The sequence below is a fragment of the Dermacentor variabilis genome, chromosome 2 (genome assembly GCF_050947875.1).
Source record: "Dermacentor variabilis isolate Ectoservices chromosome 2, ASM5094787v1, whole genome shotgun sequence".
NCBI lineage: Eukaryota > Metazoa > Arthropoda > Arachnida > Ixodida > Ixodidae > Dermacentor > Dermacentor variabilis.
This window is the reverse complement of record NC_134569.1, coordinates 207,098,451-207,113,573: the sequence shown is the minus strand read 5'-3', so window position 1 is coordinate 207,113,573 and position 15,123 is coordinate 207,098,451. Positions and strand designations below refer to the sequence as shown.

Sequence of the window (15,123 nt, the reverse complement as noted above, 5' to 3'; positions counted from 1 at the left end):
TTCTCAAATACAAAAACAGAAAACAGTCTGTACTGCTTCTGCAGGTCAACTTCGCCCAAACAAAATTCTGTTGTTCTGGGACCAAACTAGGAATCTCTCGTATCTGGACAACCATTCGAGGAAGCGACATAATTGCCAGACTGACGTTGTTCGTTTCATGGTCCGGAAATGTGAGCATTTACCACCTTCATGACGAAACAGTGCGTACGACGATTTGTGCATTTAAAAAATGCCACCACTTAAAACTAAAAGGAACACTGAAAAACACAGTTTAATTCTTCGACGGTGAACTAGATTGCCCAAGAAGTCCAAAAAGTGTCGGTGGTTTTAAGTTTTCGCACAGTGGCTATGGTTCGCCGGCGTGGTAAAAAAGATTGAGTGAGTCACAGTGTCTCCGAATGGAGACTCGGATGAAAACAGGATCAAAACTATTCAGTAATAGAACTATGAGTATTGTGCAACTGTTTTTCTTTAAAAGTAGCTCTTTCTTCACATAAAACAGGGTTTTTAACCGTTCTCAATGTTTGAGGCTGCTGCAAAAGAGAAATTTGAGCAGCGACAAACCAGAGCTTCCGTAAAACATGGAGTCGTCCGTCTTCAAACATCTTTTTCTCTAGTAGTGTTTCGTCGCTTCATCAGATGGCGTTCATTGCATTTATGTATGCTTCCCATATTATCCCCACCAGTGTGCAGTGTCACTCCTTCGCTTTTTGATGAAAAACGCAACATAGAAAGTCGTATCTTCATATGGAGACACCGTGACTGAAAGGGGTACCGTACCCATAACAGCCATGTAACCATGATTGGATGTAGTAGCGAACAGGAAATGGACGTTCAATGTGTAACTATTGATCAGGTTTGAAGGGCTTCGCAAGATAAGTCCAAGGAAAATGTGGCAGGAGAAGATGAAATAACAGTTGATTTGATAAAACATGGAGGAGATATTGCACTGGAATCTTGCAGTTCTTTATTCACAATGCCTAACAACGCTAAGCATACCAGACTTTAAAGAATGCGAGCATAATTACAAGAATGGAGGTGTTTAAGAATTGGAAGAACTACAGACCCATTTCTTTAGTCTCAGTATTGTACAAGATATTCACTATCAAATAGAATAAGGGATACACTTGACCACAATATTCCATGATGGATCTCATCCAATAAGACATTTGAGACCGTAGCCAACCTCTCTGTATGACCTTTGAAAAGTACATATTTGGTTCAAGAGACAATAGTGGTCATGGAGGCATTGCAAAGAAGTAGAAGCATACATGTATGCCTTATTGCAGTAGCATAAAGTCACGCTTTCTCAGTGCATAGTTTTAGGCAGGCACCCTGAACAAAGCTTATGGAAAACTTTTGAAGACATTATTGCCATCCATAAATATTCTGAAAATTGTGTCGGCATGCCTCCACTATCGCTACACAGCTGTAAAATCATGCATCTATTCAGCCTGTGATTTCGTTCTCTTAACAATCATATTGTACGTCATCATCTGTTTTTTTCTGCACCAAATTGTACATCCAGTATATATTGATATCAACATGCAATAAATATTGGTTCTAGTCAGCACAGTGTTGGATCTCCTCTCATTGTCCTGTTTTTAGCACCGTTCCCTTCAAGAGCTTTATTAATATTTTACCTTCAGGTACCACATACAAATAATAGGAAACATGGAACAGCAATGCAAAACTTTTTACATCAGTGATTTCTTTGAGCAGTGTTAAGGCTGACAATTTTGCCTCCTTCAGGAACTCCGTTGAATAAACTTCCTCTAAGCATCTGCCATCCTGGTGTCCTTTCACTACAAGACTTCGAAGGTTATGGTCAGATACAGACAAAGGAAACTCTGTTTGGGTCTTGGGTGCAGTAGTAAATTTCTTAGCATGACTGTGAAAAATTTACGAGGTGCCCAGCATAACCAATATAATCCTGACAAAAGTGTATGGGAGGCTATGCTTGTAGTATATGATGTCTAACAATGCTGCAAGGCAGTGCAAATGCCATAGACATGCATGCATCTTTGTGACATGCACTGCTGTGTCTTAACACCTTCAAAACAGTTTCACAAACTTTTTTTTAGCAATACCCGACTCAACGTTGCTAAATTTTCTAAAAGCCATACTTCTACGTACATATACCACTGCTCACAATGCTTTTGTCACCAGTTGCAAAATGATGCATTCAGCTGCAAGTCGTCGTTGCATACCATAACGCCATATGAGACCTTTCATTTGCATTTAAAGCAGATGGTATAGAAATAAAAAACAAGTGCAGAGATCATGTATCTCTTTGCATAGTATGTAAATGTAATGATTCAGGAAAGCTTTGCTTATAGTGTATAGCAACAAAGGCAATGGATTTGCTGCAATTTAGCACCTAATAGACCAATCTCACCATGCCTAGCACGCAGATGCATGCTTTTTTCCTGCCATGTTACTTGTAGTTCTTAGGAGAATTTGGAACACGGTGGGAAGGCACTGCGTAATAGTTATAGAGTTTGCATATTCACCAACATGAGTTTTGTGGAAGCAGTGGTGGTGGTCAGAGTGCATATTCAGCGACTACACTTCTGGCCAAGTTGAGGGGCTGGAGACGTGAAAGTTCATTATCTCAATGTGAATGGCATGTGTTTCAAAGCTGGCATCTGTTAACATGCACCAGCTATGTGAAGCAGATTCTTTTCTGTTTGCGGCAGAAAATACTCAAGGAAGTATATAAAGGAAGAAAAAAAAAGTTGCTCTCCAATGACGTTTTGCATTAATATCCAAGCTTGACAATCCCAAATTACGACACCTTGCATATAAATGGTGGTGGTCATGTGTTTACATTTCAGCAGTGACTCGACCAAGGATATAATCTGCATGCATGTTTAAATATAGGGACATGCATTGAAATTTACTTAATGATGTTTATTTGCTTGAAGAAAATGCTTTTGCAATGGTTAATATCACATACACTATGAGGAACTTGGAAGCAGTAAGCTTTGAATGGAATAAGGAAAGCAGAAACTTCAAACGAGATGGATAGAGAGACAGACACAGGACTCTCTTTCTGTCCCGTTTGAAGTTTGCACTTTCCGCTATTAGACTGATAATGAACCAACTAGCCCAGCAAAGGATTTTCTTAAATGGTAAGCTTTATGGCTTATTTGACTTGCTGTTTTCAAGCACTCTAATAGTTGTACGAAGCAAAAAAGTTGGGTTGCACAATTTTTGTTACAAGGTGCTTGTTGGCACGTTTTCTTGATTCATTAAAGGACCTTAAAGATGAGCAATAATGCTTAAAAGTGACCAGTTGAATGCAAGGTTGTGAAGCGTTGGTTATGCTTTCTATTGCATTTTTCTTTTCCTGCAGAAAGTATAGAAATGCTTGGGTGAACTGTTTTTTTTCTTGAATATATGAGCGTGAGGTTAATTCTTTGTTGAGCCCGAGTGGTTACAATCTGCTTATGTCACAAGACGCATTCACTAATACGCAACTGTAGCCCTGCAGTTAAAGTGCTGTCTATCAACAATGCCAGGAGTTCAAGAAAGCAATGTTATCTAACCATCTAAATGAATGGGCAGATTTTTGATGGTCAGGGATGTGGCTAGGACTATTGTATAGCAGATGAGCGCAGGTATACAGACCGAGCAATGCATGTTTGTTCTTGTTTACAATGGCCAAGCCTGGCCGTGTGAGCAGCACTTCATACTGAATGCTCATTTGTCCGTTATATTTATCTGGTATAGCTGCATGTCTTCAAAGCCTCTCTTACTTCTAAGACTTCACTGCACATGACTGATCCTTTCATTTGTTCACATCTTTGTGCCTTTCACAGCATCGTCGTGTCCATTGTGGTGAAAATGCACGATTGCCACGTTCCATTTGCCTAAGTTTTACAAGCTGCACTAGCAGCCACAGCAGTTTTTCATGAAATCAAACCAACAAAAAAATTTTACTTGCTTTTCTGTCAGGCTAATTTGCTATAGTCCTTAAACATGTGTTCCTGTGGCAAGCTGTTGTCTTTTTGAAAGAAATAAAGACTTAGAGAATTTTGTTCCTTTGCATTTCATTGCAGCATACAGGGACGCAACAGTTTATTCCTTTACTATAATGTCACAATGCTTCAACGAAAAAAACTGTTGCCTATGATCAAAAAAGACTCGGTGGATTACACATTTTATATGCTCTCTGTTCGCAACTCAGCTGTAGTGCAATTACCAGCATGCACCACAGCTGTGGTGGTGTAGAAAAAAATGAGACCAGTCTACTTTGCCTTTTATAATTTCAGGAAGGGCATACCATCTGTCTCACCCCATTTCTTTTTATTAATAAATTATGTCGAGTAGGTTTTGCAAATGAACCATCTTTTTCCAGGGGTACATTATGTGACTGCTTGTATTATAGGATTATTTTTCTTCAAGCTTTAACAGGGACCAAGTTGCAAAGGTAGCATATATTATATATAATATTGCCAGCCCCAGTGATAGCAGTTCAGTAGCATCCGCACTTAGATGAAAGGTAAAACTAGTAAATTAAATAAGTGGTTGGAAAATACAGCACCTGATAAAATATCTGGCTAAATGCGAGGTGTGCACCTGTGCTTTTGTCCACACATCCAAATCACATAAGGTACACTATTGGACATGCTTCACTGTGGAGCTGCTAACCAACAAGACACGAGTGTGATTGACCATGTATGAACAAAGTAGGGTAGTTCTGATCCAATTCTCATATGTAAAAGACAAATCAAGTAACAAGGAAGTTCCTTATATAGTTAAATATCGTGAACATGGTTCAGAACAGTAGATGTGTGGTAGGACTAATGAGGGCTAACCAACAGCAAACCAAACAAAACATAAAGTACAAAACTGGAATGTAGAGTGCAAGTTGCACAGACGTACACTATGAACTGCAACAACTGCTGCAAGGTATAGGTTGTGCAAAAGAAAAGGAGATACCTGAGGCTTGTGCTCAAGTTGAAGGGGTCAGGAATGCCGATTCACCAGCTACACGATCATCCAGCTTGGCAACAACCAGCAGAGCCAGCAAGTGAAAGGGCAAAAGTATGCAGAAGCATGCTTTTCTCTAAATCAGATTACTGTTTAATTGATGTCAAAAGCATGACTTTAATTGTGCACAGCAGTAGTGATCAGGCTAGGCTAGCGTGCAGTTGGCACGCATGTTTCAAACATGCCAGAGTGCATCGCAAACCAAATTTCGCCATGCAGTCTGGCATGTTGCCATGCATGAGCAACACACCTGAGAACTTTCTTCGACATTTCACTTGTTTAGCTTCTTCCTCAATTTCTTAAAACATTGATGACTACTGTGGCACATATTTCAACACAGTGGCATAGCCAAAATTTTTTTTATAGGGAGAGCAGGTGGACGGGCTGCACCAACATGACTGCGGACGGAAAGGGGGCTGGGCAGATCCCATATAGATAGAAATTTTGTATGTGTGTGTGTGTGTGTGTGTGCACGAGGGGGGGGAGTGAGGGCTTGTGCCCAGTTTGTTACCCACTGGCTTCGCCACTGCTTCCAGATAGTCCATGAAGACTTTGCCCAAAATGTGGACATATCAGATAAATTGCACAAACCTGGATTCTGTATTTCTTTAGCCGAGGGGAACAAATGCCTTTTCTTATGGGATTGTACAAAAATACTGAAGCGGCCTGTATGAACTTCAGGCAGCCTTCTTTTTACTATATGAAAAAACAGACTACAAAGCCAGAGAAAGCACAGGGGAAATTGTGTTTCATTGAAATGTAGAAATAAAGGAAATGAAAGTTGATGAAAAGGTGGGAGCTGAACCACATTATACGTACTGTGCTATACCAGTTAAGCTGTCATGAGGGCCCTCCCTTGTTCACTTTCTTAGGTATTTGTGTACACATACAAAAAGAGCACTAGTAGTGCTAGCCAGGACCACTCGTAGCCAACAACAGCACATGTGGAACGTCCCTTTTTAAGAACAGGAGTCACATAGTAAATCAGCTTTGCAGCAAGCAACTGGTCAAAGGTATTTTCTTTGGCTGCCTTGATGCCATGAGGGAGCATTTAAGGGCTTGTTGTCCAGTTGCCTAATCCTGAAGTCATACAATTTGACATCATCAGTTAGAGATGTTCCACATCCCCTGACATGGCCGAGAGAAGCAGTGCTGGCCAACCCTCCCAGGACTACCCCTTACACATACACAGATAGCCAAGTAAATGGGAGGACGACCACATCAGTAGCTTAATTGGCAATGCACGGCATGCTTAATGCACAGTATGGGGGTTCGGCTCCCACCTTCAGCAAGTTGTCTTTCTATCAACTTTCACTTCCTCTTTACTTATTATTTCTACATTATGATTTCCCCTACATATTGTCCAGCTTCACTGTCTGCTTCCTTCACAACATAGTAAATAACAGAAAATTGGGTCCATCAATTTCCTTTATTCTTTGTGCCTCGTTCTCTACTGCTGCTGATAGTTTACAAAATCTCCTTCACAATCTGTCCTTGTGTGAAGAGAAATTCAATCACCGGACAACACCCTGTTTGAGAAAAGTCCAAAGTGATCGACAACTTCTTCGGTTTGGTGCTGAAAAAGATTTGAGAAAAAATACTCAGTAGTCATCCAAAACATATTTTTACACAATGCCTTAAAAAGTTTTTATTAGACAAGAGGATCATGCTAAGGGATAAAACTTATCAGAATTTTGTTATACAGATCAAGAGATTACTTTAACTGTGAGGTTTTGACATGTAATTTCACTGTGGTTTACATCGTAGGTTCTAGTTTATTTTGACCACCGGAGATTCCTTAAAGTGCGCCCAAAGCTCAAATGCAAGTGTTTTTACGTTTCACCCCCATCAAACTGTGGCTGTTAGAGCCGGGAATCAAACCACTGAGCTTGTGCTCAGCAGGGCACTATAGACACTGAGCTGCTGCAACGGATACCAAGGGATGACTGAAACAAGGCTTGCGAAATTCCACAAGGTGAAGAAAGACTCACGGGATGAAAAATTGGCATTTTCTTGATTGGCATGAGCCTAGAAACTTACACATTTGCGTACACCCACCTACCAGTATAGTGTCTTTACATTTCACATCTACGTAGTGCAGGTTCTACAATGACAAATTCCTGATTCGAGCTCAAGAATAGCGCGAAAATAAAATCCAAGAGAAGGACAGGACACAAAGCTTGATTCCTGCAATGAATGTACGTCGTATTTCCATACAAGTTGCGAAGAATGTTCGTGCAAGCATGGTGCCTCAGATAACAGCGTAAGAAACAACAATGCTAGTATACATATCAGTTTAGGAAACAAGCTGCACCGCATTCTGGCTTCAAGACAAACTTAATTTGAGAGCAAGATTGAGCCTGAGTAGAACACGTTCCTATATACTGGTTTTCATAGTTTAGATTAGGGTTTCTCAACATGTGCATTTTGAAGTGTTGCGAGCAGGCGCAGAATGTAGATGCTGTAGCCTTCTTTGGGCTTTCTAGCAGGTTCTCAAGCAAGTCGTGATTCACAATCGAGCCGAGAAATCCGTGATTAGGGAAACCGTACAGTAGACGAAGAGTAGAGGTAAACGCTGCATTGAGTGCCATAAAAATTTGCGACAGCTCACTTACTCGCACATTATGCAAAGCCCCACGAAAGATGGAAAAAAAAGGAAAAGTCTTCACGATCAACGTACTCAAGTAAGCGACAGCAACAAACGTTTAGAAATATTTTAAACCTTTCTGTCATAAGAGAAGAAAGTGCCGCCAAGCTGAAGACACTCACGAGCTCCATTTACAACAAATTCAGCAAACAAGAGCAACAGCACTGAAAAACTGAACAGTAAGCTGCACAAAACCACGTTATGAACCATAACAGGCACTGCAAGGTATAAGGAAATGAGTTGCTTTAGGCATGGGCCCAAGTGTCGCTCATGATGGCAAGCTCAGGCACATTTCGGTTGTCCCAGCACAACTAACTAGCATATTTTGCTACACAATACAGTAAGGAACCATAAATTTATGTTTTAACTAAGATCAAAAGTGGAAGCAGCGCGCGCAAACTGTAGCAAAATTGTTAACTGGAACACGCCATACTTGTTTAAACGTCACAATCACATGGTCAAAAATGTGACATCACTTCCGTGCATGGCAGTAGCGTTTTGGTATGGCATTTCGCCTCTACTACGCGTGTCACCAGTCACCGCCTTTTTTTAAAAACCCATATGGGTCTCAAGAATTTTCCTTTTCGTGTACCCTCCTTGATCTTGCGGGTTTCTACAGAACTGATTTGCCAATAATTGGGGTTAGGAGCAGGCAAATGGTCAACGACCCTGACTTTGACCGCCTCGATGCCTTGGGTTAGCAAACAAGAGTTTATTGGCTACTAGCCTGCTTCTAAGGTTACATGCAATTAAAATAATTTACATTTACTAACACATGCAGGATCGTCCTAACACCGTATGCTTCCATGAACTCATGCACTGCCCAAGATCATAACACACGAAAAGCACAGTTCACGTTAGCAGGCCTTGCAAAGCATGCCAAGATGCACACCTTGAAATTTATTTGAATTGTTTGAGTGCTCCCTAATATGGTCATTTCATGGGACATTAAAGGAAAATACAAAGCAGACTACTAAGTAGTAGTGGACTATAGCACTATTTGCAAGCGTGCTAAATTCTTACGCCTCAAGTTTCTGTTCCACCTCCTTAATGGGGGCTACAAATTACACAGTGGTGCATATGTGTCTTTCTCTGAACAGCGAAACACTAGAACTAAACACCTTAAACATTTAATTGAATACAGGTTCCACACAGACACATTCAGGTATTTTTTTCTTTCCTCAGACAATCAGTGATTAGAATTCATTGCCTAGTGATATAATTTGTTCACCTGACGATTTCCTTCCTATGCTGGAAAAATAGGTCTGAGTACGCATCTGAACTTATAAGTATCGCCTACAGACACTGCAATATGTTTGCAATTGGTTTGGTGTACTTTTTTTGTTGTTTGCCTTATGCTTCTGCATTTTTGTTCATTAACCTTTAAGGGCTGACTCAGGAAGGTCACACCCTCTTATTGTATTGCTCAACTACATCTTCTCGTAAACTACAATATTAACAAGTGTATAAGTTTGCCATTCATATTTTGATGCAATGTATTTTCCCATGTCCTGCAACAGCCTCGAAATGGAGGCTAGCAGTATGTATGAAATAAATAAATAAATGCGGCCTATTAAAGTAGCATTCCATAAACCTCACAGTGCTTGTTTCGTGCCAACAAGACTTAGTTTACGAGGAAATTGCGTCTGAAGGGTCCGCATACCTAGAGAGGAATTCAAATCACCTGCTCCTGAGCAGGGAGTGGCGACGTTGCATACGCCACGACTGCCCTTTGCTTTCATCGGTGAGTAAAACAGCGCCCTACAGATGGTGCTACAGTTTTCTACGAAAAATGCGTACGTGCGGCCATGGAGCAACCGACCCAAGACAGAACATTGGATTCACCACTGCAGCTGCTCTTGGTCAAGTGGCATGGACTGTTCAGACATACCACGACATCACATGAACATAAAATTCTCTGCGACTTGAAGTTTGTGCAAGTTTCACGAGCCAGAAAAGCCAGCTCAGCACTACATAATAACTACTGAAACACAAAAGCGTGGGCGATGCTTTCAAGGGTAACCTCAATAGGTTCTTTTTTCTAAAAATCATATAGAACTAGACAAGAAGCATTTTCTTTCATGTTATAATGCAATGCAGCGATATTTTTATTACTAGTAGATGAGTTCCAGTGACAGAATTTTAATGAGGAGTGCCTTCATCATCTGGCTAGTACTTGAATGTCTAAGGGAGTGTCTAATTGTGTCCTGCATTTACTTCAGTTTCTCAATTACAAAAGCTCTATTCGCAGTAATATTATTACAATATCATCGAGCAATGCTCAAAAGACGGGCCGCCACGAGAACGAAGATGACGTCGCAGCTCTTAGTGCGAGCGAGGGTCGGCCTGGCTGCCTGGCTCCAGTGTAAATAACCTGTAAATAGCCCCTTTCGTCTGTCTTTTCACACGTAACATTCTGGTGGAGGTGCGGGGTACTTCAGAAGCCGCCGCCTTCTCTCGTCTTGTCACTCTTCTAACCTCACCACCCATTCTCGCCCACTTCGACCCTGATGCCCCTACAGAATTGCGTACAGATGCCAGCGGTCATGGCGTAGGTACCGTCTTAGCCCAGCGTCAGCGTGGACAGGATCGCGTTATTACTTATGCGAGCCACCTCCTAGCACAATCGGAGCACAACTATTCCATTACGGAATGAGAATGCCTTGCTGTCGTCTAGGCAGTTATGAATATCTGTCCTTACCTTTACAGTCGCCCTTTTTCTGTAGTCACTGACCATCATGCTCTCTGCTAGCTTTCATCACTAAAAGACCCTACAGGCCAGCTTGGTCGATGGGCTTTGAGGCTACAAGAATTTTCATATTCCATGGTGTACAAGTCTGGCCGCCTGCACCAAGACGCTGACTGCTTGTCGCGTTACCTGTTGACAACTTTGACTCCTCCAATATTGCCAGTGCTTCTTGTGTATTCTCTGTATCACAGCTGCTTCATTTCGCCGACGAGCAACATCATGACGGCTACATCAGAGCACTCATAGACCATTTTGAACATTCTCCAGCCGATGCTGCTCTACGCCTCTTCGTCCTCCGTAACCTTCATCTGGACGGCTCTGAGTTTGTACTTGTAATACCTAAACACCTCCGCTCCACTGTTCTAGAAGAGCTTCACGACGCACCAACGGCAGCACACCTTGCCGTATCTCGAACCTATGACCGTGTACGTCGCCGTATTTTTTGGACGGGCCTTGCCCGTTCCGTACGATGTTGTGTCCCCACTTGTGAACTTTGCCAACGACGTAAGAAGCCTTCCCAGCTCCCCACCGGTTACCTGCAGCCGCTCGACATCCCTACCAAGACCTTCCATCGTGTCGGCTTAGACCTTCTCAGCCCATTTCCGGAATCCGGAATCTACATCAGGCAACAAGTGGGCTGCAGTCGCAGCGTACTGCAAAACAGTGCAGTTTGCGGCTTTGAAGCTGGTCGGGGCACAGCATGGCATTGGCGTGTTCAATAAGAGCATCAACCTTTTAAAAGGCGGGAGCTGACGCATACGCTTTCCATTCCGCGTTGTGGTACTTGTTAAGTCGTCAGTCCTCACATCACTGGCAACTGCGCTTTCCATGCTCATATGTTGACATTTCTCATGGAATTGTCATTCTTCTGCCTGTCCGTGTAGAGGTTAAGATGTCCTCTTTGCCACATTAGGGCGAGAAAATTGTTTAATAAATCAAGATTAACATAAAATACATGTTTTCTTTAGATTGTTGCTCTGGGTGATCTAGTGCCTCACTTGAAACAATTTTTGTGTTTCCATCGCTATGAATGTTCGCACTCATGCAAAAAAAAAGACCCATTCTGTCACGCCAAAAATGTGTGCAACAGTGTACAACATTTATCGACGTGAAAGCAAATAATTTTGCTAGTGGCTCTCATACCACGAGACAAGGGTGTATGAAAAATCATGCCAACCATTTTGCATTGTGCTGTGGGTTGGTCTATGAGATACCTCTCGGCTGTGGCAAGTTCTATGTAGACCAAACGGCCCAATGCCTAAATGACTATTTGAGGGAGCATTCAAACAATTTAAATAAACCGGATGGTGCAGCGCACATTGCAAGGCCTGCTCATGTGAGCCGTGCTTTCCAACATTGTGATCCTGGGCAGAAGTAGCAACAAAACAGCACATGAACTCGCGAAGGAATATTTTATCAGAGAGATGGTGCACATGTCAGTAGCACTTCAATTGCCTTAATTCCCCAGAAGTGCACTTGTTTAATGCCGATTTGTAGCATTACTAGACAAACTAGCACTGTCACAACATTCGCCTCTTGCATGTGCACAAAATTTGTACCCTATCTTCCATCCTTTGAATCATTAAGTCAGTTGGTAGTTCGCACTTTCATGTGTCCTTCTATAAATATCTTTTTGCGCACAAAAAAAAAATGCGTCGCAGATTTCACCAACTTGCCCAAGACGAAGTCCTAGTCAGTTTCAAAAATTTCCTTCAGAGATTTTCTTGTTGTGATGAGAATTTCTGTCAATGCATGGCACTCTGTTCGAACGAAGGGACAGGTGGTTGACAACTTCACTGAAGATGGGAGAAAAGAAAGGTTATAGAGGCAAAGATTGTCACATTATCACCCAGATATGTTCCCTAACGTAATGCCTAAAGAGTTTTTTTTTTGTTGGACAAAAGGATGAGGGTAAAGCTCAAGACCTATGAGCATTCTATTGCACAGACAAAAGGATTAACCAAACAAGCCCTGTGAAGTGCAGCAAGGTCAAGGAAGATTCATACAATGGAAACGGCATTTGCTTGAGAGCGGCATGCATGGACCTGCAAGCCCACACTGGTCATATTAGCATGCATTTCACATGTATAACAAAATGCAGGTTCCTGCAATGAAGCTACGTCGTGTCTACAAACAAGTTGCGAGGAACATTTGCGCAAACTTGGTACCTCGCACAGCGCCATCATAAGAAGCAATACTAAATAGCAGCTTAGCAAACTAGCTGGAAGAAATTTAAGAAAATTTCTCGGTCTTCAAGACAGCCAAACTTTACAACAAAATTGAACCAAAGTAGAGCTATGAGTGGCTGGGCCACCTTTTGCAATATTTGTCTTCATAGTTTACATTCAGGTTGCTCAACATGTGCCTTTTGAACTGTAACGAGCAGGTGCACAAGCAAGTCGCGATTCGCTAGCCACCAAAATCCGAGGTAAACAGGGAAACAGCATGAAGATGCAAGACAAGAAACAGTAGAGGTAAATGCGACATTGCCGTAAAAAAATTGCAACAGCACTTACTCGGGCAATATATGCAACAGCAATCCTACGAAGGATGAAGAAGAAACTTTAATAGAGAATGGTCCGGCAGTTTTTGTCAGGTGGCGGCTCGAAGTCCTTGAACTCGAGCGGCACCTTCGGCTTGCCGGATGGCCCAGAGCTGCGGTCTGCCAACTCTGAACTTTTGAGAGTCGTGTCCCAGCGGCGGCAACGCCGATGGAGAAGGTCCCCGGCGGCCCTCGAAGCCGGGGCGGCGCCGGGAAGAAGCGAGCTCGAGGCTTCCCGCACTCTGGCTGCAGCGACAAGAGTTTAGAACGCGTTTAAACGTTTTTACCATAAGAGAAAAAAGTTCTGCCATACTGAAAGCCAACATGTGCCCCATTCACAACAGCAAATTCAACAAACAAGAGCACCGAAAAACGTAACAGGAGCTACATAAGACCACACTACCAACCATAAACGCGCTGCAAGGCATAAGGAAACGAGCTGCTCCAGCGTTGCGTCCAAGTGTCGCTCGTGAACGCAAGTTCGAACACCATCCGATTCTCCCAGCGCAACTAGAACAACATTCTAGCACACAATACAGTAAGAAATCGTAAAATTGTGTCTTAGCTAAGCTGAAAAGCTGAAGCAGCTCCAGCAGCGCGCGCAAAACTATAAACCAGAACACGTCATACTTGTTTAAACAACGTCATCATAACTCTGACGTCACTTTCGTGCGTGGCAGCAGCGTTTTAGTATGGCATTTCGCTACTACCACGTGCGTGTCAGCAGCTTACGCCTACGAAGTTTAAGGGGCTTTAGTCATGGGGCGAGTGGCGCGCCACGTGTCGGGGCTGTGCCGTACGTTGCGAGGAGGGAGTCTTCTGTGTTTGCCGCAAGATGGCTCTTCGTGTACGCAGAGCGCAGAAGTTTAGTGGAAACGTACTTCGCTAGTCGTGAAACTTCGACTTCTGTAAGTTACATGGTCATAATTACCGATAGTCGCTGCAGTATAACTTTTTACGGCACGTTTGTAAGACAACACCGCATTCACTAGAGGCGATTTTGTCCTGTTTTGAAGGAACGAACTCGTGGCTGAGTGGTAGCGTCTCACACTCCGGAGACCCTGGTTAGATTCCCACCAGCCCATCTTGCAAGATGTTTTTATTTGTGAAGTGCCTTCTGGGATTTATCGCTCACGGCCAACGCCGTGGACGCCGACACCGGCTTTTCTGCGACACGAGCTCCTTAACGCTGTCGTGTTAATATAGGCCCGATTGATTTGTAAAAGGATCTTAGGAACACATGGAATGCTTGGTGGTGAATCATTTGTCGAGTCCTCACATGTGGATAGCTACGTCCTCAATGGCGGGATATCTTCAGCTAAACGAAAACTGCCTATATGTCGATCCTCCAAGCCACTGTACGCGAGACGTGCATGGACGGTCAGCATAGCTGCAAGACGATGACTATGCCTGTGTGCCTTGAGTGTCCGTATAATCATTGGTCCTGTGTTGTGCACTGGCATTAATGTTTACCGTTCAATAACTAACTGATTTAAAGAGAGAAACCGAAACTATTGAGAAACACGAGCAATGACATCAAAAGCACGTCTAAACGAGGGCTAGTCCAATTGTAGGGTCTTATGGCCCTGCCTTTTATGCAAGAAAACTGGGATACGCTGCATGTCCTAGATACCCTTGCGTAGCTGTGACGCGATGAAATAAGTGCTGTAGGAAATCACGTCTGACATAATGCTAAATGCACAGTCGTGTTAAAATGTTACTTCTCCTTCGCACGTGTGTGGCATTGCTGCAGACATTTGACGTGAAATTCGCAGCATATCGCAGCCACTTTTAAAGGCAAGCTCTTAGGCGCCTATTCGTCGAGTGCCGGCGTCGTCCCTCGTAAGCGACCGAGCCAACACCATAGAATAACATAGTAAACGTAAAGTGTGCACACTCCTATAGGCGCCTGCGGCCGACTTTGGCTCTCAGCGTACCTAGTGGAACCGGCGAAACACACCAGCCCCCAAGATGGTCGAGCACACCTCCGAATCTCGGAGGTCGTAATTTCAGTTTCGTTTTTTAGTATTGCATTTTGCTATGTTTGTGACCCATACCCTTGCTTAAATCGAGTGATTTCATGCAGGCGCTTGTGGCGCTGTTTATATGTTGTGACGACGAGTGCGCAAAGCTGTTTCATTCATGTTGATTTCATTTAAATTCATATTTGCTGTTTCAAGCTGTAAG

The 15,123-nt window shown here is 42.9% G+C and overlaps 2 protein-coding genes across 5 annotated transcripts in view; one reads left to right on the top strand and one right to left on the bottom strand.

Annotated features, from left to right (window-relative positions):
- The window catches only part of LOC142571159 (3-oxoacyl-[acyl-carrier-protein] reductase FabG-like), a 104,775-nt gene that overhangs the window by 32,399 nt on the left and 57,253 nt on the right, over positions 1-15,123 (top strand). The gene's annotated exons all lie outside the window — the stretch shown is intronic.
- Positions 6,414-13,559, bottom strand: LOC142573063 (uncharacterized). 4 transcript variants are annotated; one of them, XR_012826203.1, is made up of 4 exons: positions 13,344-13,557; positions 12,911-13,182; positions 12,071-12,154; positions 6,414-6,574 (listed from the first exon to the last, which is right to left on the bottom strand). XR_012826203.1 is itself a non-coding variant. In XM_075682575.1 (4 exons), exons 1-3 carry the CDS (start codon positions 13,362-13,364, stop codon positions 12,094-12,096), a joined length of 390 nt encoding a protein of 129 aa, XP_075538690.1. In that variant the 5' UTR covers positions 13,365-13,559; the 3' UTR covers positions 6,414-6,574; positions 12,067-12,093. The 4 variants fall into 4 exon arrangements, 3 of the variants coding, with proteins under 3 accessions (XP_075538690.1, XP_075538689.1, XP_075538691.1); XM_075682575.1 differs by having other exon boundaries at positions 12,067-12,190; positions 13,344-13,559; XM_075682574.1 differs by having other exon boundaries at positions 12,071-12,190; positions 13,344-13,558.

Bases quoted from the DNA above. Each gene is read 5' to 3' on its own strand.
- LOC142573063 (XM_075682575.1), bottom strand. From the start codon at position 13,364: ATGCCTTGCAGCGCGTTTATG. The intron at 13,183-13,343 runs GTTGGTAGTGTG...TTGTCGCTGCAG, and splicing joins TGCCTTGCAGCGCGTTTATG to CCAGAGTGCGGGAAGCCTCG. The intron at 12,191-12,910 runs GTAAGTGCTGTT...TCCCATCTTCAG, and splicing joins CTGTTGCATATATTGCCCGA to TGAAGTTGTCAACCACCTGT.